Here is a 27496-nt window from a genome sequence, read left to right on the forward strand (position 1 = left end):
CATGATTAAAAATGTTTTCTCCACTCCCAAGCTTATAAAAATATTTACCATACTTTCTTTTAGTACTTTTATCGTTTTACTTTTTCACTAATGATTACTTTTTCACTAATGATGATGATGATAGCAGCTACACTTAAATGGCACTTGTATGTGGCAGGTACTATTCCATGCCCTTTACATACATTATCTCACGTAATCCTCACAACAATCCTGTGAGGCGGGTACTATTATCATCCCCATTTCATGAAACTAAAGCACAAAGTGGTTACGGTAACTTGCCCAAGGTCATACAGCTCATGATTGGCAGAGGTGGGCTGTCTAACCCTAGAATCTATTCTCTTACCTATAATGGAATCCTGCTTCTCAAGGCATTTCAATTTGAGTATTTTATCTATTTGCATTTATTTAGTTTAAGGAGTGAAGCAGAGCTTCAGTTTTTGCTCCCAAATGCTTGGCCAACTATTCCAATACATATTGAAGATTCTATTTTTGTCCCACAAATTTAAAATGCCATCTTTATCATGTACTAAATTCTCATACCTACTTGAGTCTGTTTCTGAATCCTTTATTCTGTCGCATTTCATTTCTAGCAGATGTTAACTCTTTATATAATTATATTTTTATCTTCCTATGTGTTACAAATATTTTTGTCACATATTTTTTTAATGAAGTCATAAAAATTCCTTTAAGTGTTCTTTTCTTGTTTCAAAGTTCAGGAAATTTGGTACATATCCACTTCTATTTCTAATTATTCTATAAGATGAAAAAATATTTAGCATATATTTAGTCCATTTGGAATTCATTTGGTGAATCATAAAATAATCTAACTATGTTTTTTGAGCCTTGATGCTTGGAGGGATTTCATTTTCATCAGTAGAAACAGCCCTGCAGTCCTTCACACCAACGCCATGCCACTGATTCCACAAATGACTTCTAATCTCTAATTCTGCCCCTCGAATTTATTTCAGCGACATGGAACCTGCTTCATTCTCTATCTTCAGCCTACATCTCACCTCCATCATGGACCGTGCTTGGGGGCTGCAGCAAGCAGAGAATGACGGCATGGATGGAACCACCACTAGCCCCTGAAGAGAACTGAAGTTTTCTCACATGAAGGAGCAGCAGTTCTAATATAAATGCTGAAGAATCTCCCCAAAGAGAGAAGTACAGCTATCCTCTCCCGGCAACACAGACCTTGAAATCTCACCAAAATCTTGGCTGAAAGCACAAGGCGTTGGCCCTTTGAATGCTGGAGGTCTCCAAAGCAGGAGAGAATAGGATTGCCCTAGGGCCTGTTACAAAAACTTCCCAGAGGGCTCCAGGCCAGGAATGAAGCCATTTCCGCCTCCCCGGCTTGGCTAACACCCTACTCGACTTGGATTCTCCAAAGGACTTGCTGTTTCCTGGTCTGATAACCCTGACCCTTGGCTTCCCCAAACCTTGTTGATCGTTGATCGGTGAGGTAGGCAGTTTAGCATTTTCTTTTTTACTTCTTCAGAAAAAAAAAAAAAAAAGTGCCAAGAGTGTGGAAAAGACATACAGAGGCTTTAGGGTAAATAGGCCAAACTCCAGACTTTAAGTCTTGGCTTTCCTACTTCCTAGCTATGAAACACCGGCCTTTTGAGTTCATCTTGCTGAGCCTCAGATACTTCAGCAGTAAACAGAAATACTTTCTACTTTACAGAGATGTAATCTGGATAAAACACACCCATCCCCTCCCCTCTTTTCTTTCAGGGAACACTCAGCCACCATTTGTTCCAGATCCCCAGTTTGGGTGGCGACCTGGCCCACTGCACATCACCACCACCTGCCTCCTTCCCCCAAGAAAACCCCAAAGAGAAATCCACGCAGAGAACAATATCAACATAAAAGAATATATAGCAAAATTGAACTATGGTGACAAAAATCAGAAAGTAGCTGCCTGGTTGAGTGGGGAAGGGTGGTAGTTCTACTGACTGGAAAGGGGCACAAGAGAACGTTCTGTGTAGATGAAAATGTTCCATATCTATTCTGGGAAGTGGTTATATAAGAATATGTAATGGTCAAAACATTTCAAACTTATATTTAAAACTGTGCATTTTATTATGTGTAAGCTATACACCAATTTGGAAACTAAACCTTTAATAGCTATAGCTCACATGCACAGTAATATGATGGGGAAATGTGCTTTTTAACACATATCTTCCCACAGACTTCCAGTCAACACAAAGAAGAAATCAGGCAAGCCTAAATGTGATTATTGCCTTCGATTCCTACCAGCTATATGACTGGTCAGGTTACATAAACTTCCTGGGTCTTACAGTCATCTAGTATAAAATGGGGACTATTCAGTATTCCTCGTCAAATACTGTATGCCCTATAAAAGGTTACCCATGTTAAGTTCTAGGAATATCGTAAGTACTCAGTATATGTTAATCCCCTTCCTCTTCCATTTATAAATGGCAAATGTGTTATAATAATGCAATATTTTAATTCTTTTCCCAAAATGCTTTTCCAAAATGCCAAGTTATCAAAGGAGGAAGGTGTTGGAAGTGGCCAAGTGAAGTGTGTGCATTTTTGATAACTGTGTACTTCTGGTGACTGTACAATGTGAAATACCATTTTTTATCAAGTTTTATAAGAACACAGAATTTTTGCTACTTTTTTAAAAAGCTATGTTGTTAACACACAGACTACTTTGTTGTTATTTTGGGGGGAAGGACATATATTACTAATAAAATGTCTCCAAAGCTGGATTGATGTGGGGGAAAACACCCTTCCCTTCTAGTTTTGAGAGACTTCTTCTTGGTTCCTGGGAGGAGGGATCCCTTGATGTTGACACACATCAGCCACCTTGGCACAAACACCTTGTGGTGTGGAAAACCTAAAATTTGTTTTTATGTCCTTTTCTCCTTAAACATAGACTTGATTCTCTTAAACCCAGAGAACTATTAGGACCTGACCCCAAAAACTTGGTTACCAGTATGTAAGGCAAGGTGGACTTTCTAGTGTCACCACCGAGATGGCATCCCTCAAAAGAGCAGCAGTTCCTTTTTTAGATTGTGGATCTACAGATTGACAATTCTGCCATTTTCATTTCACTTCCTGAAAGTTAGGGTCAGCTTATAAAAAGTTGTTAAACAAGATGCTGAATGTGAAATATCAACCCTCACTCTAAACTTTCCCTGTTTAGAGCATCAGATGAAGATTTCATTGGGTTTCATAATGGCTTTCTGATTTTGGTAGTCCATTGAAGAAGGGAGTTTGAAAGTTGCTGTATACTGTTAATAACTGTCTGCCCATGTCCTGCCTGAAATACCATAGCTGTTTATGAAAAGTATCTTTAATAAAGCTGGATACAGTTTGGCTTGGAAAAAAAAAAGAAATGAAAAAAATCAACATTAGAATTTACCATAAAGAAAGAAGCATGAATATATGTAAGGATTTGTCTACAAGGATATTCATGGGATTAATCACAATAGTAGAAACCTGGAAAATTGAACAGGGACTAATTCTGAAGGAATATGAAAATTACTTTTATGGTACATTAATAAAAGTATGTATAATCCACACATGAATATAAATATGTACTATTATAGAAAATCATCCCTGAGTTATAGGAATCTATGCATTCATCAAAATTAAGACAGAGAGAAAAGACAGGAAATGAACATAAATGAAGGTAGTATATTCACTCATTCTCCCATTACAAATAGTGAAAAGAAAAACAATAATTTGTAACTAATTTACCATGTCTTCATTAAAACAAGTGAATATGTACACACACAAACATACACAGACCAGAAAAAATTAAAATGACAATAATCATACCTATAAAGTAGAAAAAATAAATAAAAAAAGAATTTTAAAGCAAATTAAAATAGAATGGGGTCAGATAGCGTCAAACATAAGGATATCAGAGTTTTTTGGAAAGACACCTGTTGCCAAACTTATAGAGTCAAATTAAGTTAATTTTTTTTAGCCAAGATAAAAATATTCCAGACAATCTATCAATTGTCTCAGTCCACAGCGACTACTTGTAATAAAGCATGATGACAAACAGAAGTATGCAATGAAGCTAAATATGATGGAGCCCATCACTAGCCATCAAGACTTTCTTCCAATGATGATTTAACCACTACGGAGAGATTCTACCACACCTGCCAGAGACTAAGCGTTGCCATCATCATTCTATGACACCTCTAAAGAGAGCTATTAAGAGGACCTCGAATAAACTGAAAATTATGTTTTTGTGGCTCTTTCTCCATCTGAATACAGGGACGTTCTCTATTATAAAGGTTGTAATTTGACCTGAGCAAGTCTCTAGTCATTAAGTTCTCAGTAATATTTCCCCAAAACCAAATATAAACATTAAGCTAACAGCCATAATATCGGACATCTTCACAGCACATCATGTTTCCCAGAGTGCTTTCTTTCTAAGCACTATTTCTCATAACAGGAACAGTTCTTGCTGCTTCTTTCAGGGACTGCAGGAGAATGTCTCAAGATTCCAAATGCCACACTTGATTGTTTATAAAAATACTAAACTTGAAAAAATGAAAAAAATTATGAAATAAAAATATTACCTTTTATAAAACTGTTAAACACATCAAAATATTCATGCTCAAATGAATATTGTTGTACTAAAGGTTTGTTTCATAGTCTGAATTTGAGGAACAAAGAAAGAATTAGAGGAAAAAAGAGATTAAATATTAGCTGGCCATGAAATGAAAATAAATGCTAATAATTTTCTCTAGGAAACAATTAAATTTTCACTTATGTTCAGAATGATTTAGGACTCTTTTTCCTTTTTACAAAAAAATGTTCAAAATGCATCTCTAAGAACTGAGGGCTGGATAAATTGAAAAAAATGTAATTTTATGCTATAGGCTCATTCTTTACATTCATTAAGCTTTGCTTCCTTTTTAATCCATCATTAAAAACTGAAATATGTTGTTATGTGAAAATGAATTATATTAACTGAGAATTGCCCAGAATTCCTCAGAATTAAAATCATTATTTGAGTTCCTTTATTCTTTCTTAGACAAGGCTCCTAAAAGATTTCGAGGTATGTGTTCTTATAATTCCAATGAATTTGATTTGGTATACAACATGCCAAATCAACAACTGAAAGTTTTATCTTTAGAATCAACTAATTATACTGCTGGAGTTATCTCCTTGGTACCTACCACTGTGACTACCAATATATTATTCTAAATGTCACCTCTCCCCCCATCCATGTACAGATACTCATATACAACAGTATTATTCTAAACATTTGCAAGAATTTTTTTCATCCTGAGAGAGAATGAGACACCTAAGCTGGGGGTCGTGGGGCAGTGCTAAGAACAAAGGAAAATCTTAAGTAAAATGCTCCAATCTATTTCCAGCTACTGTAATTGCAGGAGATAGGAATGATCAAAGCTGAACCTATTTTATTAAAAATCATCATCTTCAGTAAAGCCACTATTTCATTTTGTCTGGCCTTTCTTCTGGAATACATACCTCTCAGATATGAGCTAGCAAGACGATTTGGCTTACTTAATATACCATCCAAGTTATTAGGTTGATGCAAAAGTAATTGCGGTTTTTGCCATTAACCTTTCAAACCGCAATTACTTTTGCACCAACCTAATAACACTCAATATACCATCCGGGTTAACTAAAATTAGCAACACCCTGATGACTTTATAAGTATGATGTAGAAGTAACAACTTTTCAAAAATAATCTTTGAACAGTTATCATGTTTCATATCATTAATTTCCTTAAAACAAGGGTAAAATATACATGCATACATTCTGCAGCGAGACACAGCTTATGATAGTACAAATCTATCTCATGGAGCTGTGGTGAGAATTAATTGAGTTAATACATGTCCAGTGCTTAGAATAGTGTCTGGCACACAGCAAGCCCTCACTAAATGGCAGTTACTATTACTTTACCAAGTCCCACTCTGACCTGCTCTATGTGCCTTGGGAAGTAGAGGAGAGTAAATGAGAAATAAGATAGAAAAGTCCCCTCCCTTTGATAATTATGAACTATAACCCACAAAAGTCCATCTCTTATAGAAGGAGAGGGACCTAGACCCAGTCACTGGGTTCCTTTCAAGTATAAGATAAAATATATTACCAATCTAAATTATTTCCATTCTCCCTGAGATTTTAGGAGCAGGTTTCAGAATGCTTTCTTAGTAAAGAAGGGTCTTTTTTTAAATTACAGATGAAGTAAATGAGAGATAAGCACTTTGGACTCTCTGCTCCATCCTCAGTGGTTCAGTAACATACTGAGATCTGTTCAGAGCCTCCTCAGTGCCCTAAGCCAAGGGGCTAAGTGTAGAAGAGAAAGTACCGTCTCAATGGAGAATTCCAGCGCTGGTAACATGACAGGTGCTAGACTGCCAGAGGACTGTGCAAATAGATTTGCTGGGGCTCCTATGCTGTCTAGGATACAAGAGTCTGCTATGCCTTCATTCACATTTTAATTGATCTTCATATTATATAATTCAAGTCCTTTCTTTCTATAGTGGATGGTCAATGTATAATATTTAGAAAGGACAAAAAAATATAAGAAAAAGAAAAATAATTGAAGGGGTCAGCATAGCTCCTACAACTAGGTATATGGTGTTAGTTGAAGATACAGATCTTTGAAGTGAATCTCCCAGAACCTGAGCCTTGAAGTAACCTGGCCAATTCTATGGCTGGATTTGCAAGATCACACAGGTCAAGGGCTGGGACTATAACCCAGGGCCCTGACAAGGTAAATTTTGGAATAGCTGGAGAACAGATAATAAATCGTAAGAGTAGTGAAAATCATCAGATATTAGATGTTATTTCTGTTTTTTCAGAATTCCAAAGTCACCATTTTAAACAGCACATAGTGATAATTGCAAATAAAGTCTTACATTTTCATGCCCCCTGACTTTGTAACGTAGAAGCTCTCGCACACCCTGTCTTTGCACACTGTCCTCAACCACAGTTAAACCCATAAGGTCTTGTATGTTTAATTCTATTGAATGATAAACACAGTGTGCTCGTGTCTCCCATATTTTCTGAAAAGATATAGTATTTTTGGTACTGTGTTAGACTCAACCAAGAAGAAGACCATCTCATTAAATAGTACAAAGAAAATGTTAGTCTTCATTTCTATGTTGTTCAAACAGTCTGAAAGAGAGCAGTAAATGCTGTTCAATGAGTGAGTAAGTGTGTATGGGATTTACTACAGCTATGAACATCATTCTATTTAGTTTCTGCAAGCTGACTGTACATATGTAAACCACATCAGATTTTTCTGAGTCACAGTAATATGCACAAACATTTTTGATATTGGAATGACAGAATTAATATGTAACTAAGAATAATCAACTACAGGAAAAACACTCTTTTTATATATTAACATGTGTTTAACAAAATTTTCCTGTGTATATAATCAAGGAAACAATTTATATCATACAAGTAAGTATTAATACCAGATACAAACTGAAATAACACAATATGAATATCCTACCTGAACATCTTTGTATTTGTCTCGTAAGTCCAAGAGACGGTGATAAGCTTTAATGGCTTCTGAAAATTCCCCAATGTCAGTGCTAGTAAGAATGTAGTTTTCCCAGATCTGCCAGTGTTCATAGTTGCACTTGAGGGCTTCTTGTAAAGTTCTAAAAGCTTTTACTCTATTGAAGGCCAAATTTGAAAGAGAACAATAATGAATAAATAAACCATAGCTAAATGTATAAAATGTATAAAATCTGTCGGTTCTTAATCATTTATGTAAATAAATAGAATTAGAGGCCCAAACGACCTCAAACCACATCAAATCTACCTACAATTTTTTAAAAAATTTAAAAGGAGCAGGAAATTACAAAACAAAAACAGGCAGAAATCAACCAAGAACAGGGAGATGTGAATAAAAACCAACAGGAAATTTTGGAATTGAAAGAGACATTAAAACAAACAAAAAAAACCTCAATAGGTGACAAAACTACACTGCATACAGTCAAAGGAGAGAACTGATGAACTGGAAGATAATAGTGAGAAATTCACACAGAATTTAGATTAAAAAATAAAAACGAAATAAAGACACAGAGGACAGAATGAGAGGAAAGGCTCAAACATACATTTGATAGACATTCCAGAGTAAACAAATGCAGAAAATGGCAGGACATTATATTTAAAAAGATAATAGCTGAGCATTTTGCAGAACAGAACAAAGATCTAAATTCTTTGATCAAAAGTATATTTTACATACTGAGCATTATAAATAGAGATAAACCAATACCTAGACATACTGTGTGAAATTGCAGAACATAAAGACAATCCTACAACCTACAAAATAATGATAATTAGAGAATAGCAGATATTTCATTGGAAACAAAAGATGGTAGAAGACTACAGAATACCACGTTTAAAGTGCTGACTGAAAATAACTGTCAGCCTAAAATTTTTCAACCAGCTAAACTTACCACTCCAGAGTAAATGCAAAATCAAACATTTTCAGATATGCAAAGACTAAGAAAGTTTACCAATTACTGAAAGAACTACTATAGGATGCCCTCTTGCAAAAATAAAAGGGAATTCAAAGAGAAAGGGAAGAATACAAGAAATGATCAATGGTGAGAACAGAAATTGATGAAATATGTCAGTAACTTTAAATAATTATTGTGAACAAAAATGATTACGAGTTATCTAAATTTTTTTTAAAATTAAAAATACATAGACTGTAATTTCTTAAATAAGAAACAATAGTAAATAGACAGTTTTAAAAACATGTGCCTGGAAACTTAAAAATGTACTCTTAAAAGAAAAACTACAGTGGAGAGAAAAAGAAATTCATATTAGAAAGTACAAAATATTTAGGAATTAACCAAAGTACTATATATCACCATCTGTAGGCTACGGCTGAAGCAGTATTTAGAGGGAAATTTATGATCTTATATGCATTGATTATAAAATATAAAAGATGGAAAATAAGTAAAAGATTCAACTTAATTTGGTATAAGAAGAACACCAAATAAATTTAAGAAAGAAGAAAAGAATAGGGTTAAGAGACAAAATATAATTAAAGAATTAAAATGATCAAGAAAACCAAAAGCTGGCCCTTTGGAAAAAAAAAAAAAACTAATGAAACTAACTTAATTCCACTCAGAATGAAAAAAAATATTGCACAAATAAGATTAGTAATTTTTAATAAAAGTGTAAGAGAGCACCATGAACAAATTATACAAAATGAGTTAAAGAAATAGAAAGCCAAATGAATCCATAAAAAGTAAAACAAGGCTAGGGAGTTTTTACAGGCAAGGTGTACCAAACCATCACAGTATCTTGTCTTACACAATCCACTTCAGAAAATAAAGACTGTTAAAAACTTGTTATTGACGAGGAAATCAACAGAACTTCATGTCACCTATTATAAAAGTGGAACAGCTCAGGAAACAAAAAGATTCCTAATGCTTTACTCTGCTAGCTGGACAAAGAGTACAGTTCCCTTATAGATCATAAATATTTTATTGGACAATTATAGTCACCTTTTTCAAACGTATGCTATCAATCTCCCTTTCCAACAGTCACTTTGGATTTGCTTTTTTAAGCTACAAGGCCCACCTTCCCTTTCCTGCTGAGCCTCTCAGTGTTTACACACCATTCCTCCTTGCTGACCTCAAGGCAAATTTTGGAGGGGATGACAGGGGTTCTTTTGGTCTTCCCAGGACCTTGCTCTGTCGCCCCCCTCAAGCATTTGAAAAGAAGTGTGTGGCCCTATCATCAGTAACTTTCCCCACAAGTCACTGAACACACAAATCATTTGCTCAATCTCTTAATATATCTATGATATCGATCAAAATAACTTCCTTACCATTAGGTCCTTTCAGTCTTTCCATAATAGCCAATTCGCTACAGTTTAGTTTTGTATTCTCTAAACAATTTACCTAAAGTTGTTATGGAATGTACTGATTCATTTTCCCTTAGCCCACAGTCCTTTACAGTTGAAAAAGAAAGTACCCTTACTCTACCACTTCTTCAAATTCAGCTATAACTTATTTCTACGGGACTTTTTTTCTTCTTTTTTCCTTTTTCTACTCCACTCCCTGCGTCCACCTTCCATGTAACAGCACTACCTCCAGCAGCGATGAACCTCCAGTCCTCCCACCCACGTGGGATGTGGGGGTAAAGCTATGCTACTGGCCAAGGACTCCATAAGCAGCAATCCACACCAGGAGGATTATCCTTTTTCCTGTATGTCCTCCCAACCTCTAATCACAATTTCCTGGCCTCAAAATTTCTGCAATGAAGTTCTTTTTTGGTAAGGATAGCTGCTTTATAAGGAACTTCAATTCAGGATTCGCTTATTAAACCCACAATGGTAGTGATACTGCACTATGAAAGTTATACAGGAAAAGGGAAACTTTCCCCAAGGGACTGGTAGGGACATAATTAATGTCAAGGGGAATCAGATACAACAGTGAAAAGAGTACTTTAGTGAAGAACTTGGTGATGGCAAAGGGGTAGACAAGACAGTTTAAAGCGTGACTTTAAGACACGGATAGGATTCTTTTGCGAGGAGCAGTAATCATTAAACCCTGAAGTAACAATCTCTTGAGTCAAAAATTAGCTTCTGGAGAAGTAGCAAAGAAAGGAAAAGTAAAAGGGCAAGAATAAAGGACTAATTTACCTCTGACTTTACAATCCCACTTTTATACAAAAACCTATGCATGGGGCTGCAGGAAGACAAGAAAGTATCAACAAGAAGTTGAGGAATGATATGCAAGAACTCCCTATGAGAGAAAGCAGAATTCTCAGGATTACTGGGCTGGAAGACAAAGCAGAATATCAGGAGACTCACTACATACAAAGTTATCAGGGTGACCGGAAAAACCCACTGAGATCATTCTACAACTATCACAGGGATTTCCCGTGCCCTTGCTTTAAATCAATAGGTTCTCTAGTGAGTTTCAACACAATCAGTTGCAATCAAGAACATAATATTATTTTCTGAAGAGAATGGTAGAATAAACAGTACTTTATTTATATAGATTGTCATTCAAGAGCAGTGGAAGCATTTCATGATCTCAACGGAATGTGGATTGAATGATATCTTCAGAAATATCGTGTGGATCCACAAAGAAAAATTAAGTTTGAAAATAAGGCCAAATAAAAACGGAAATATATCCATCCTTTAATTCATTTATTAAAACTCTGGCAACAGCTATCCTTGTCTCTTCCCTTTCCTTCATTTTCTGTAGCCAGTCAATAAGCCCAGTTGGATGTCCCCTTTATAAACTGGCATCTGTCACTTCTTTTTCCAGTCTACTTATCTCCTGCCTGGATTGTTACAACAGCTGCCTTTTAACTGGTTTCTCAGCCCCCCGGTTTCCTCTCTAGTCTGTCTCGCACACTGCCACCAGATAAATCTTCCTAAAAAGCTTCTTTCTTCATGAAATTACTCCCACTGAGATCTCTGGCTTCCTATTGTCAACAGAATAGTCTCAACTTGTTAGTCAGATAATCGGAACACACTGCAATTTGACCTCAACCTACCTTTCCAACCTTCTCTCTCACTATAGATTTCACTATGGTTTATAGCTGGACTCTTTTACTTCCTGTCTCCTAAACTGCTGTGTTCACTCCTGTCACTCTACATTTGGTCAAATTCCCCTTGTCTGAAAGGCTCTGTCCCTCTATCCATTCTTCAAATTTTTGCTTGAGTCCAACAATTCTCAGAACCATTTCTGAACAAGGATCATACACCTTCTCTCTTCTGAGATCCCCACAGGACTACATGAGTGTCTGGCACAGAATAAGGGTCCTACAAATATCACCTACTATTACTATAGCCCTCTGTATTTCTCACTTAATATTTACACATACTGCTTATATCACTAATCAACTTTTTAAATAATACGGCATAATGTTTTATTTTTAAAACTACACTCCCTAAAGACATTGTCTCCTGTATTTCTCAATAATGTCTAGTACACAACAAGCAATCAATAAGAATCTATCAGTTAGTTGAGTTGACCAACTAAAAGGCATACTTGCTTTCATCATGTAATGAAATTTAGGATGCAAAACTTCAGTAGCAAATAAAGATTTCAAATAATATTTCTTATCTTATTACATATTAAATGTTTTCAAGCAATAAACTACATTTAGAACTCAAATGGCCACATTACGTCTTTCTAACTCAAAGACATGGGGGCAAAGGGAAAAAGATAAAGAGTAAGACACAAAGTTTCAGTGTTCAGTGGAGTTGAAGAAAATCTCATTCATTTATTTTGGAAGCCAAGTTCTTCGTCTTTGTCTGATGCACTTACTTTTGTTTTAATCGGATATAGGAAGTTGATAAATTGTTCCAAGCTTCAGCATTCTGAAACGACAGAGAACCTAGTTATAAACTATTCTCATTTAAGTAAAATAATTGCCACAACCAAAAATATAATTTCCTAGTCCAAGATGTGCTCTTTATAATCACAATTTTCAATATGTTTAAAGGTGTATGAGAAAATTAAATAAATTAAACGTAACTTTTATAATTTAGAATGAAAAAGGTCACAAAAATAATCAACAAATAGATTTAATTATTAAAGTAGTAATTTGGAATTTAGTTACGATTTTATTTCCAAATTTAGGTTTACAAAATAGTTGGACAATTTACAACATAATTTATACAACATATAGATTTATTACAAATCCAAGACAATGGAGAGTATTGTTTTTCCTATCTTAAAAGGCTTTGCTATTTTACCATCTTCCTCCATCATACTGAAGAACAAAGGAGTGTGTGTTCTCCAGTGTTATTCCTAAGTATTTTATCAATCAAACATATGTATTTACCTATTCCTCTATACAATGACAAAAATAAAGCTTTTATGTAAATGTTGCTTCTAACAAGAAGAATATGAATTATGTTCTGCTTTTTATAAAATAGAGCATATGGTTCTCAAGTTCCTTACATACAATTTAAAAATTAAGTGGTAATGGAGTTCTGCTTGCAGACATAACACAGTTAGTACCAGATTAGCCTTATTGCCATAAAAAGCTACAAACTAGACAAAACTTAGAAAACAACTGTTTTGGGGAAGTTGGGCAACAGGCAGCACAGGCCTGTGATCCCCGAGACAGGGTAAAAACCTGGGGTGTCTAACAATCCACCTAGGCTTCTAGCTAGAGGCACTTGCCGGGCTGAAGCACAGAGAGGCAGAAACCAAACAAAGCACAGCAAGTCCTGCTGAGATGAAGAACTAGGAGCTCAGGGCTGAAAAGGTGGCTGGAGTTTTCAGGGCATAATTCTAGGGAAGAGAGATCTATGCAGAGAATGAACTCCAGAAGTCAAAATAAGCATCTCCTTGAGTCTTTGGCTGAATAGTAAGCTGTACTTGTGCAGGGCAAAGCTTCTTGAGGCCAGACAGGGAACAACTACCAGGGAGCTATAAGCTGAATGGAGACTCTGGAGGTCACACACAGTGCTAACAGTTATTCAAGTTCCAACCAACCAGAGTGGAGAATTCTTATTGATCACACATGGCATTAAGTTCTGCTCCCAAAAGGTTTTGCCTTAAGAGATGAGTGATTGCGACCCTAGAATAAGGACAACTACAGACCCGCCCTACCAAAGCTAACCAAATGCCAAAACAAAACTCTATCTTCCAAGAGAAGACAACAAAACCCTCAACAACATAGCATGCACACACACACACACACACACACACACACACACTAAAAAAGACAGATAATAAAAAGTGTTGACAAAGATGTTGAGAAATTGGAAGCCTCACACATTACTGGTGGGAATCTAAAATGGTGCTTTAGAAAACAGTCTTGTAGTTTCTCAAAGTTTTGAACATAGAGCTAACATATGACCCAGTAACTCTATTACTAGGTATATACCCAAGAGAAACAGAAACATGTCCACACAAAAATGTGTAATGAATTTTCATAGCAGGATAATTCTTAATAATCAAAAAGTGGAAACAGTCCCAATGTCCATCTACTGAACAGATAAATAACATATGATATGCCCATACAATGGAATATTACTTGGCCACAAAAAGGAATGAAGTACTTGTCATACATGTGACATGGATGAACCATAAAAACATTAATCTAAGTGAAAGAAGGCAGTCACAAAAGACCACATAGTGTATGATGCCATTTATATGAAATGTCCAGAACAGGCAAATCTATAGAGACAGAATGTACATTCTGGGGCTGGGGCTGGAGGTTAAGGGGTTGGGGGGGTGGAATGTGTTTGAGAGAAATGGGGAGTGACTGCTAAGAGGTTTTCTTTTTATGATAATAAAAATGCTCTAAAATTGATTGTGGTGATGGCTGCACAATTTTGAATATATTACAAATCACTGAATTGTACACATTAAATAAATGAACTAGATGGTATGTGAATTATTTACCGTATCGGTAAAGCTGTTAAATATTAAAAGACTGTTAACCTAAAGAAGTTTCTAATAATGTAATTAGCATAGACAGCACACGTTAGTGAATGACAAACTATGTGTGAAACTGTGAGTATATTTCCGTGAAGTACGTTTTTAACTAAAAAACTGGTTCATCAAAATTATTTTCTAAAGGAAACCATGAATAACTTGGCTATTATGAGAAGAAAATTATTTCTAGATTTATAAATCATCTACCTTAAGGTATGACGGTCTGTCAGGTCCTCCAAAACAAAAGGAATTTTATTTTTTTAAACATGAAATAGAAAAATTGAATTCTTTTGCTTTCCTTTTGCTCTCTATTTTAATTTTTTGATAAGAACACATAATGTGAGATCTACCCTCTTTACAAATTTTTAAGTGCAGACAGCATTGTTAACTCGAGGTACATTGTCGTACAGCAGATCTCTAGAACTTTCTCATCCTGCATCACTGGAACAGTGCACCCATAGGAAGTACTGTTGTCAACTACAGGACAATTCAAGTAACTGAGAAATATCAAAGAGCTGTAATAAGTAAAGAAGACCAGGCCAACTCACATCGGGTTCTAGGGTCACACAACGCTGAAACGCCTTCGCTGAACCTCCATAGTCTTCCAAGGCCAGATAGGCACAGCCGAGAGAAAACCATACCCCAAGCTGCAAAGACCAAAAGTCAGTCATTCAAACACACGAAGACATTTATAGGATGTCATCTGAAAATTATTTAAGATCCTATCAACAAACACTGTACTGTAAAAACTGCAGAGCTATACAATAAATACTTGCCTTACATTTTATAGTAGCTAAAATTTGCCCTACAATTTACATTAGCTTAAATTGAGGAAATTTAGCAATGGGAATACATTTTTCCATATAATTTTCAAAGCTAATATGACACTGAAAGCACGTGCAATATCATAGCACATCTTTTGCCAAACAAGACAGCTCTTTGTGTTAACCAAACAACATCAATGCAATGGAGAGCTCTGTTTATAAGCCTTGATAATTATAAATGTGGGAATAATCTAACATTTTTACTGAGCATCAAAGTATCAGCAGATTCACAACTAATGAGTGTATCACAAACTTGAGAAGAAAAACGTCTGCTTTCATCTTCAAGTTAGACCACAAGTACTTCTGTAGTGTAACCAAGAGCCAAACTGCACTATCACATATCTGCTGAGGCATGCCTGAAAATAATTTATGAAAAGCAGGCTCCGAATCTGGATTACCAAATAGTCTTCAAAATGGAAAGCCTGACTTAAGTCAATAAGATTAGTAAACAGAGAGATTTAGAAAACAGGTAAATTAGGAAGTAGCTATTCAAAGTACAAAAGAATTCTTTACTTCACAGGGTTTCTTTAAAATTCAATAGCCTCTATCAAAAGAAAGATAAGCCTGATAAAAATTCAATGAAATTAGTCAGAAATGCAGCAATTACAGTCAAGTTTGTTTTCCTTTCAGATACAGTCAGCAGGGAGGGCCAGCAGGAGAATGAAGTGAACTTTGTTCCAGACACAGGCAGTGAGCGAGCAGGTACATGGGGTTGAGCACTTTAGGGGGGCAAGGAAACGAGGTGCTCAGTTATCTGTCCACAGCCTTCCACAGGAGCTACTCCTATCCGACATCCCTCCTCCCCCTGAAATTTAAAACTTGTTCCATAGGGCTAGTTGAGGCTGAAGTTCTTTAAGCAGATAAAGATTTTTAGCCAATAATTAGAGATAAGGCTTAGAAAGCAAACATCCTTGGGCAGTTTATAACACTTTGCCTCAAAATTCACAAGAGGCTATAAATAACTGCTCTCAGGAGTTTATGGAGAACAGATTTTGTTACAGGGAAAGCTAATGGCTGACAAGGTGGCAGTTTGCGAGTTTGCTGGGAGGAAGGAAAAGCAGTCAAGTTCGAAAGTCAGTTCCAGCAACTTAAAAATTAGCTCCTCACACTTTGCTTTTGTCTGGTTATAGAATCAAATGAAAAGAGCTCCAACGCACCAAACCACACTTACTCAAAAATATGATAGATATATCCTGAGAGGGCCTAAAGTCTGATGCTAACTTACAAAACTATAACACAAGCTCTCTAACTTCCAACCAAGTTGAAAGTTTCAAAATCTGTGTATTATATTTCATCAGTTAGAAGGTGCACTTTTTCCCCAACATTTAACATCTCTGAAATAGATGCATCTAAATAACCAATAGCTTGTCAGAGTTTTATTGGTAGCATTAAGGTGGCACTTCAAATAAATGTGCCTCTTAAAATTGATGGCATCTTATAGCCCATGAATTACGGTAGCAAGTTTATTTGGATCGAGGGATACCTCATTCTGGGACAAAATCAAGAACAATGAGAACTGCCCTGGAAGTTCTCAAAATGCATGTGCCCTGATTGCTTTCTGCATCAGCAAAGAACAAACTTCTCACAAAACCATTTCACGGGTTGTTATAAAACACAGCGAGTGTAAGTTCAAGATGTAAATAAAGAATTCTATTTTTTAATCCACCTGAAAAGAAAAAGGTTACAAATGTCTAAAATTCACAATTATCTTATCACTCTAAAACCAGCTGGACATGAGGTTATTATTTTCATCTAGTATTGAAAACATATCATTAGGATGGGAGATGACTTTCTACACACCCTGTTCTTTGAAATCATGAAAAGGCTTTAAAACAAACTCTAGGATCATCTAATTGCTTGTGGCTGACCCAGTAAACCACAAATAACGTATTCATACCTTGCTTCTCAAGTGAGGGCCTCAGAATTTGGGCGACCAAGGAGAATATTTCATGCCTCTTTTACTTTTTTCATTTTAAACTATCACTTAAACAATTATTACTAATAGTGACTGGCATCTTGATTCACAATGGTCCTGCTCTCAAGAAGACAACGTCATAAAAGAAAAAATCAAAAGACGTCTCAAAAAAAACTCTCACATGCGTTCCCAAATTAGTTATATATACTTGAGTACCACAGAGCTCTGTCATCTGGTCCAACGTGATCAGATACAAATATGTTAGCCTCGTTCCATTTTCTAGTAGCTACATTTAAAAAGTAAAAAGAAACGGGTGAAATTCATTTTAGTAATATATTTTCTTTGACTCTACATATCCAAAATACTATCATTTCAACATGTTATCAACAGACAAAAAATACTGAGATATCTTATATTCACTTTTCATACTATAGACTTTTTTTTTTCCACCTTTGAAATCTGACATGTACCCTACCCTTACGGCACATCTCAGTTTGGACTCGCCACTCTTCCAGTGCTCAGCTGCCACAGGTGGCCAGTGAGTACCATATTGTGCAGCAGAGTTCTACACAATTCCTCAGAAACACTGACACAGACCCTGGCATACCTTGCATCCCTCCCTTCTTTCTCTAGTAAAGACAGAAAACTAGCTCCTCCGGTTGAGACCCTCCCGTGGGTTCCCACCTTTCATAAACTATAGTGGCCCCTGTTCCTCCCAATACAGTAGCAACGAGAATAAGTAGCACTTAATGGGCACCTACTATGTGTGCCAAGCACTGATACCAGAGCGTCCATACATTACCTCACTTATTCCTCACAGCAGCCCGTCAAGGTGGAAACTATTACCCTCATTAGAGAGATGAGGACGGGGCAGTCAGCCAGCGATAGGAGAGATTGGACAGGTCAGCGTGCCTCAGCACCCACGTCTCCTTCGCGGGGCCACACTACCTCCCTCTATGCCCTTCTGCCCCACAGCCATCATTAATGGCAGTACCATCTTCCTCACCGATAAAAAGGGGGGAAGTGCAGTGAGCATGTGCTGGGAAAACCCAGAAGATCCATTTTTTAAGAACCAGGGCCTATCTATGTTCCCCCACAAAGGCTCTGCGACTAGGCAAGTGCACAAAGATGATGCAGATGAATCAGAGGCCTTAGAAATCATAACCATGCTCAGCTGGAAGGAAGAGCTAAACGGCAAACCTCTTATCAAAGGAGCTGAGCACGAATGGAAAAAGATTCATGTGATAGAGAGGCTTTGACTGAGATTTCTGTAGGACTTATTTCCAGTACAAACTGAAGGCAGAATAGTTATTACAGGTGGGGCAATGAGTTTTACAAGCGAACAATCTAGCTTTTTTCTCTGAGGGCGCCAATATGAAACACAAAAACACAAAAGCAGGCCAACTATTTATTTTGAATGTGATGATATATATACTTAAAGAATGGTTTTAAATTATTTTAAAAATAATTAACAAAGAACAAGAATGGTTGAGAACATAACACGGTCTCTCTTTTACCTTTCCTCATAAAGCCCCCTAGAGAAACACTGGAATGGAAACATAGATGCCTAGATTCAAGAGGTTTTGCATAACTGTATGACGTTGGCCAGATCACTTAACCTCTGAGTCTCAGCTCCCCAATTGTCAAATGGGGGTTGGATGAAGCAAAAAGTCCAAGGCTCCTTCAGACCCCCGATTCTGAAAACCCAGAGGTGACAAGGTTCAAAGGTACATTAGTGCCATCTAGTGGCAAAACAAGTACACTGACAATACAAATAGAACAGTGTTATAATCAGTTGTGAAGAGCTGGGAAGGAATCATCTCACTTGGAGGCCTTAGGAATCAATTCAAGAGACCAATAGAAAACACGAGGCGCAGAGAGGAAGTAATTTGCCTAAAGCCACACAGCAGTTCCTGGTTCCTGGTGTGCAGTGTGTGTGATGAAAAGAGTGCCTGCAATACTTACTTAAATCTCAATAATAAAAATGGAAATTAAACAGTTTGCTACTCTGAGGGCTAAGGACGACCAAGCACCACTAGACAATGGGCATGGATTACTTTTACAATTAAAAAGTTATTTTTCACAAGGGTATTTAAAGCACATCTGCAGTAGGTACCATTCGCTTACATATTACAATTTTCTTTTCTAAATTATGAGCCTACTACTCAAATTTCCTTCCTCCTTCAAGGTCTCTGAAAAATGAATAATCAGCTTCACACTTTTTGCTAGTTTTCCTTACAGGATTGACTGTTCGAATTCTTCTGATGTCACATATAATAAGGTTTAGCATATTTTAATCAAATCCTAAGGCCAGCTGCACGCTTCATGCTCTCCTTTCTCCATCCCTGACTCAAACCCACGACCCCAAACGTTGGTAAGTTGTTGAATGTGGTTTCGTGACACAGAAAATGACCCAAGCCAAGTTCAAGAGTGACATCAATGTTTTTTCATAGTAGCTTTTCCAAAACTGATGTGCTCATATATTTAAAAAATGTATACCACCAACTCTTCTGTAACCAAACTTCTCATTTAGTAAGTTCTAAGTTCTTTTCCCTAAGGAAACACGAGTCTTAACCCGCCAGCTTCTGTCTCTAAAGGAACACCATCCTCTATTTCAATGTCTCCCTTTAAACTAAAGGATCAACGAAATGTTATACACATTTTGTCTTTTACCAAGCTGTTTCATTGTTTAACGCCCTCCTCTTATTCCTTCCTAGATTTGGTTGCCATGGTTGTTATATTTGCCCGCTCTTTGCAGAGAATTCACAATGTGAGGTAATATAGGTGTTTACGCGTCATCTGCATTTGAGACTCTTCTATTAGATCTAGCTCCCTATATTTAGGCCACAGATAATGGGGCAACAATGATTTCCTATCACCATTACTACCACACTGCAACAGGCAGGACAGGAAAAAAAAGACCACCAGTAACATCTATGACTGAGAACTTACTATGAGCCAAGAAATATGTTAGATACTTGACATAAATTAGCTCTAATTTTCCCAGCAGGAACCTGAGATAGGGACTATAATCTCCACTATAAATGAGGAAACTGGAGCCCAGAAAAATGAAGTGATTTACCTACGTCATATTCCTTGGGATTGCTGGGGTTTGGAATCCGGGCCATGGGGGCAAAGCTTTTGCCCTCCCCAATGTCCCGCAGCCACAGCTACAGCCCAGATGTGATCCCAGGGCCTGTGTTTCTTGGCAGTTATGCACTTCAGACCTTAAGAGTTTCATCTTTTATTGCTTACCAATATGAGAAAGAAAGAACAAAAAAGAATCTCTTTTTTCTCTACATATTATTTGCATATGTTCACCCTGTCTTCTCCTCCACTGAAATGTAAGCTCCAATCTCTTTGAGTCTTCCTACCACAACTAACACAAGTTCACAACAGAAACTCTGTAACTCTATTTTAAATAAAAACATTTTCTTCTTTCAAACACTAAAATGAAAGAGAATGTTAACCCCTACAACTCAAGGAAGCGTATAAGCTCCCAGTGTTATAATATATTGTGGAAGTCTGGTCTGATGTATAGAGTGGGCTGGGAAGGGCTGCCTCAGTTTCTCTAAAATTTCCCGGTCTCGCACAGACTCACTCACTGGCATGTGCAGGATCATCCCCAAACCTCAAAGTTACAACTTCACTTTGCTTCTTATGAAAGCTCCAGTGGTTCTTCATTAAAGGAGGAAAAAAGTTCAAACCTGACAGTCTTGTACTCAAGGCTTTCCGTAACTTCTAACTTGACCTCAACCAAATCCACCATTGCTTCTAACATAAGACAGTATCTGTTAGAGACAAACAGGGAAGAGGCTAAGAGTAGTTGCTCTGGAACCAGAAAGCCCAGGTTCAGATCCCTGCTCCCCATTTCATAAACTGTGGCATCTGGTACAAATTAGTTAACCATCTCTTTCTTCATCTGTGAAATGAGGATAAAAATAGGAAGTACCTCAGGGATAGTGTTGAGGATTAAAAACATAAGAAAAATGCTTAGAGCAGTACCTGGCAGTCAGTAAATACTCAACGTTAGCTGCAATTGTTATTATCACAACTGAATAAAGAATAAATAAACAGTCAAAACCCATAGTTACCAAGAAACCTTTGCTCACTAAGTGGTTGGTTTTTCCATCTGCTAGTCTGCTTTCCTGAAACATGTTTTCCCAATTTTTCCTCCTATCCAAATCCCAACCACTCTGCCCAGTTCATAACATCTCCATGAGGCCCCTTCGGACCACTCAACCCTCATGCTAACACCATCACAAGGCACCGCAGCAGGTTGTGTATTTACTCAAGCCCCTGGTCAGATACGGTCACCTCTACCTCCAGGTAAACCACAGGAGGGCAAGAGGCCATGCCTTCAGGCAGTTCTTTTGTGGCCCCCTCGATGTCTCAGAATGGTTTATAGAGTTTACACTTATATTCTAGCTTAGACTATAGAAGATGCATAGTAAATAGACATTGCAATTACAATATTAATGCTCTCATCTTCTTTCCAGTCTCATTAGAAATACAAAGGGTGCCCAAAAAATGTAAGACAAGAGATGTTATCTTAAAAATGTGTGTGCAATTTTTTGGCACCCCCGGTATTATTCCTGTTTCCAGAGCTAATACCTGCACCCCTTCTCCTCGTTCCACTCTTCCCTAAAAGGATATTCCCAAGTGATCTTTCCTCTCTCTTTATAACATTCATTTTCTCCTTCATCTACTGGATTCATTCTTCTTTATCCACTGCCTTCAACCATGTCCAGGTGTCCAGTATGTTGAACGCTTTACTTCACTTTTCTGCCCCTCGGTCAAATACTCCTCATTTTGACTCTCACTCTTTGACATGCTCCTCACATGAACAGTCTATAGATACTGGATCCATTTCCTCACCTGCCGCTCTCTCTACAATCTCCTGAAGATGGTTTTGAAGGTCATTAGTGAGCCCCAAATCCCATGACCTCTTCTTAGCCTTCTTTGGACTTTATCCCTACATGTGACAATCCTCACTGACACTTATTCTTCCTTTAGTTTCCATGAATCCCTTCCTTTGGGTTTCCTTCTGTCCTTCCCATCAAAACTCTGGAGTAGTTTGCTTGAATCGTATTTCACTGGTGCTATGTCTTCTACCTTCTTCCAACTGCTGGCAATGGCGAACGTTCAGAATTTTGCCTGGTGTTTTCCAACAAGTTTTTTATTCACTTGCATGGCTTCACCTTACTTCCACAGAAGAGCCCCAGTCTGCAAGCTCACTATTGAGCTTTGTGCTTTTGTGTCCAATGGACTATCAGCCGTTCCTACTTAGATATAGCAACATCTCTTCAGATTCAACATCCAAAATCACATCTCCTTCCCCTGCAAAAGATATTTTCCATTCCTCCTGAATTCTCTATATCTATCAATAAGGACATTGTCCTTTTCAATCAGACAATTGAGAAAACTGGCATCCTCTTGGATTCCCTCAATCCTGCCAGTCCAATGAGCAAGTCCCAGAAAATTTTCCTTTGTAATGAGGCTTCAACCTGTTCTATCTTTCTAACCTCACTGCTAAAGGCACTGATCACTCATCAATGACCCTCATTCCTTATTTAAACTTCCTACAACACCACTTTTATAACGTCACTCTTTTATTCAAAACCACCACAGGTTAGATAATCCTGAAGAAAGGCATTTCAGGACCTTCGTAAATTGGTTCTATCCCTATCACTTCCCAGCGGAAACTCTCTGCTCTCTGCTGATAGGTTGACACAGCCTAATTCATCCCCACATCCACGTCTGGTACACAGTAGGATCTCGATAGTGCTTAGTTAGGCAACCACAACATGTGCTGTTCAAACTGCAACATTTTTGAAAGTGAAACAGAACATTAAAAAATAATTTAATGAACACACAATGTGATATATATATATATACACACTAAGTTACATAGGTTTTAAGAACTGTACACTTGAAACCTATGTAACTTAGTATACTAACCATTGTCACCCCAATAAACTTTAATTAAAAAAAATAATTTAAAAGACATTATTTATTGGCCAACAGATTGTTCATCAACAAACTGGTTTTACTATATCAGGGACCTATAAGATCATTCTATCCAAAAATTCTTTTTAAAAGTAAAATTAGTTTTGAAAACTAAAAATATATTTAAAAAATGTAAATGCTGATTATCTGAACATTTAAAAATAACAAAAGGAACATTAATCAAGCTATACATTTATGACATTTGCACATTTCTGCAATATATTAGATTTAAAATTACTTTAATTTTTCTTAGTAGATATTTATATACTTCAATCAGATCCTTAGTCATATCTAATTCTAATACTGTGCCATCGATATTTTTTCTGATGAATTTGTAAGCGAATGATAGCTAGCAACCTCAAAAGCATGACTGTTAATGATACACACATCTTCTGATTCTCTAACAAACATACCATAGACTATGCATTTAGTTTTGCAGACCATCCCTAATATAAAACCAAACACTTCTATTTTTATACCAATTTGATTTCAGAAAGTCATTATAACACACAAAAGACATTCAAATATCACTCTCATTTTGCCTAAATTTTGTTATTAAACCAAATTGTATGGACATGTGTGTAAAAAAGAGACTACAATGTGTTAAATTCCACTTTTCTATTTTTCTTTTATTCCAGGACTTAAGGGAAACAATAGCATGAGGGAGCTATGAAGAGGAAGTCTTCAGAGAAAGTTCAAACTTGAATCCGAGTTACAATGAGTCCATGGTGTTCAAGTTTGCATCTCGCAGTAGTTCTGCACCACTGTAGCATCCAATGCCTGCACATTTTGGCACGGCTTATGACCTGCCTGAATTGGGTCCATATGACAAACCACACAATATCCTACATAACATCTGTACTGTGACGCTGCTTTGAACAATTGTCATTTTTTTGGTCTCGTTATGTAATTAATTCAAAATGATACAATGAAATCACTAAGTTCTGTCAAGTCGTTCCCTGCAACGTCGTTCCCATCCCTTCTTTCCTACTGTCCCTTCCACACTGATAGCTGTCACGCTAGACTACTGCCACAGTCCTTTAACACTGCCTACATCTAGTATCTCCCATGGCCCTAGTGTTAGCAAAACATTCCTAAACTACCTCCAGGCATACCACATTCTTTCATCCAAAACGAGATCAACCCCTCAATGGCTCCTATCTGCCAAATAACACCAAGAGAGTTTAGTCTCCCATTTAAGATCTTTCATAATCTGGTTCCAGTCTAACTTTCCCACTGGAAGTACCCTATTCCCATTGACTCTGAAAAACTACCCTATTCACGATCACTTTTCTCTCTCTCTCTCTCTCTCTCTCTCTCTCTCTCTCTCTCTCTCTCTCTCTCTCTCTCTCTCTCTTTCTCCCCCTTCCTGTTTCTAGGGCTTTGCTCATACTGTTCACCTGCCTGGAATGGCCTCACCACTGCCCTTCCCTAGGTCCATTCAAGTACTATTTGTCCTTCAAAGCCAAGTTCAACATCCTCTCCAATGTCTACCAAAGGCAGAAATCTTCTCTGCAGCCTCTGTATAACTAGCGCTTTCCAAATAACTCACTTGGTATTTCTTTGATGCCTCAGATTATGGGCCAGTTTTGTCTGTTTTCACCTCACTAGATTGTACCAGAGCTACCTGGTGATCTGTGGCTACTGCTTCATCCCTTCGCTCAGTGCTATGTGCACAGCAGACAATTAGCATACATTTGACTGAATAATTGGTTAAAAGATATTATGTATTCACTCATTCAACAAATATTTATTAAATACCCAATATGTGCTAGGCACTGTGACAGCACTAGGAAAATATAAATGAACCTAAGAGATAAAAATTTCTGCCTGTTTGAGACTTACATTCTAGTGGAGGAGAGGCAGAATTTTAAGTAAACTATACATAATATTAGCTAAGTGCTATGGAAAAAAATAAAGCAGGGACATTTGAGCAGAGACTTGAATGAAGTTATGGAGCAAGGTGTGCAATGATCTGGAAGAACATCCCAGGCAAAGGAAGAGCAAGTGCTAAAATCCTGAGGCAGGAATGTCCCTGAAATATTCAGGGAAGTGTAAAGAGGAGAATGTGGGGACAGTGAGGGGCAGGACGGGAGGGGGAAGGAAAGAAACAGCCAGGCTGGGGAAAGCCTCGACAGCCATTAAGGAACTCTGACTACTGTCACTAGGTGATGGAGCAGAAGAACAATACGTCTGACTCACATCTGAAAGGATCGATTTGGGTGCTCATTGAGAACAGGCAGATGGAGACAAAGACAGAGGCTGGAGGACCAGTAAAGAGACAGTATGTTAACTCGGTGAAAGACAACGGGGATCTGAATCAGAATGGTGGCAGGTGGTAAGAAGTCATCGGATTCTAGATATATTTTGAAGGTAGCTCTGCTAGGATTTACTGACGGATAGAGGTGGGGCATAAGACAAAAAGGAATCAAGGAGGACTCTAAGTCCGGATGGGGCAGACCTTGATGGGCAAAGTTTTTAGGAGGAAGAGAACAGTATTTCTGATACTGGAAATGGTAAGTTAGAGTAACAAATGGGGAGATGGAGGAAGGAAGTTAGATGCAGGAGTCTAGAGTTCAGGGGAGAAGACTAGACTGAAAATAAACCTTTGGTAGTTGTCAGTGTATAGGTGGTATGAAAAGCTATGGGACTGGATGAAATCAAGGAAGTGGGAGCAGACAGAGGTGAGGCCCAATCATTAAGTCCCAGGGCAGCGCTAGGAAACCAGCAAAGAGACTGGGCAGGAGTAGTCAGTAAGGCAAGAGGAAAATGTTAATGCTAAGATGCTGAGAAGAGACTGTACCTGAGGACACAACTCATGTTTGTGAGGTATCTGACACTGATTTAACTTAGGCTATGGGAGGCGAAGGGAACAAATTTATTTTCCCCACTCTTTATGGCAGCTATGGTTAGGTCAACTTTAGGCGGAGGCTACCCAGATATGCAAGGATATGATACAGTTTTCCGTAAAAGTAAAATTTCAACAACACAATATTGAGTTCTATTTTCTACCAGAAAGTGTCTAGTGATAATCAACTTAGTGCAGGATTTCTCAACCTTGGAACTACAGACATTTTAGGTTGGATAATGCTTTATCGTGGGGAGCTGTCCTATGCATTCTGGGACGTTTAGCAGCATCCCTAGTCTCTATCCACTAGAGGCAAGTAATATACCACCCTCCAATGCCACATGTCCCCCGGGGGCAAAATCATCCCCCGTTGAGAACCACAGACTTAGAGCAAGCTGTCAACAAAAAGCAGTTCCTAAGTATACGCGTCCTTGCTGCCAAATGCAACAGTTAATTTCTGCTGACATTCTGTCCCACTCTCTCCTCCAGGTTTTTAACCAGGCTGCAGATTTAGAAGGTTCTCATTATATTCACTACTACGAGTGAGCAAAGTAAGCAAGTAGCTCAACCTGGCATAAAAAATGTGCCTCTGGTTTTTCTTCAATTTAAAAAACATCCTCTGTGTCTACCCAGTTCAAAAACAACCACTTCTGTACACTCATGTTCATAGCGGCCTTATTCACAATAACCAAGAAGTAGAAGCAACCCGAGTATCCACTGAAAGTCCTACACTGTCTATAATTTTGACTCATTCATTTCTTTCCTAACATACTTTTCAAAATGGAACCTAATGGCTGTATTTGCCTTAAGGACAGTTAACAGAAAGAAATGACAAGCCAATAGGAGAAACACAACAGAAAGTGAATAAGGTACCAATCCGCTTTCTGTGACAAGCAAGACGTGCATTGGAGATTAAGTTCTTCGCTCTCAAAGACAAGCTCACTAGTCATTAGGACAGAAAACGGGTACGTTCAGTAAGAACCAAAATCAGAGACAAACATCGGTGCCAAGAGCAGACGGGGTTTAGGAGGTGTCTGACCTGCATGGGGTTAATCTTCACCGAGCGTTCAAAGCACTCCACGCATTCCTTAAACTCCTTGCTCCGCAGGTGCAGGAGGCCTTTGGAGCGCTGAGCTCGGGCGCTGCGGTGCTGGGACAGCTCCCAGGCCTTGTCATAGGAGGCGTGGTCTCGGAGGACATCCCCAAGCAGGCAGTATAGACTCGGCGTTTCTTTCTTCTCCAGCTCTTGTCTGAGGATTTCTTCTGCCTAGAAATAGCAACAGAAATAACTCAATTGTTATTTTTTAGGATATACACGTCTTTTATCCCACATGATCCAAGATTTTATTTTCGAAGTTTGAGATGACCTGGTTATTTCTGCCACCTAGGACACTGGCTGAATAAGAGGGGAAGAACAGAAAATAAATATGGTACAAGTAGAAGAGAGGAACAAGAAGTAAGAGGTGAATACTGCTTTCCTGACATCTGG

The 27496-nt window shown here is 37.6% G+C and overlaps 1 protein-coding gene across 1 annotated transcript in view; it reads right to left on the minus strand.

Annotated features, from left to right (window-relative positions):
• The window catches only part of TTC27 (tetratricopeptide repeat domain 27), a 143354-nt gene that overhangs the window by 16516 nt on the left and 99342 nt on the right, over positions 1 to 27496 (minus strand). Inside the window, exons 13-16 of the mRNA XM_033125352.1 lie at positions 27047 to 27274; positions 14960 to 15058; positions 12285 to 12337; positions 7484 to 7649 (exon numbers count right to left, since the gene is read on the minus strand). Coding sequence (XP_032981243.1) covers positions 7484 to 7649; positions 12285 to 12337; positions 14960 to 15058; positions 27047 to 27274 — 546 coding nt within the window. The remainder of the gene's footprint in view (positions 1 to 7483; positions 7650 to 12284; positions 12338 to 14959; positions 15059 to 27046; positions 27275 to 27496) is intronic.

This window comes from Rhinolophus ferrumequinum, chromosome 13 (assembly GCF_004115265.2).
Source record: "Rhinolophus ferrumequinum isolate MPI-CBG mRhiFer1 chromosome 13, mRhiFer1_v1.p, whole genome shotgun sequence".
NCBI lineage: Eukaryota > Metazoa > Chordata > Mammalia > Chiroptera > Rhinolophidae > Rhinolophus > Rhinolophus ferrumequinum.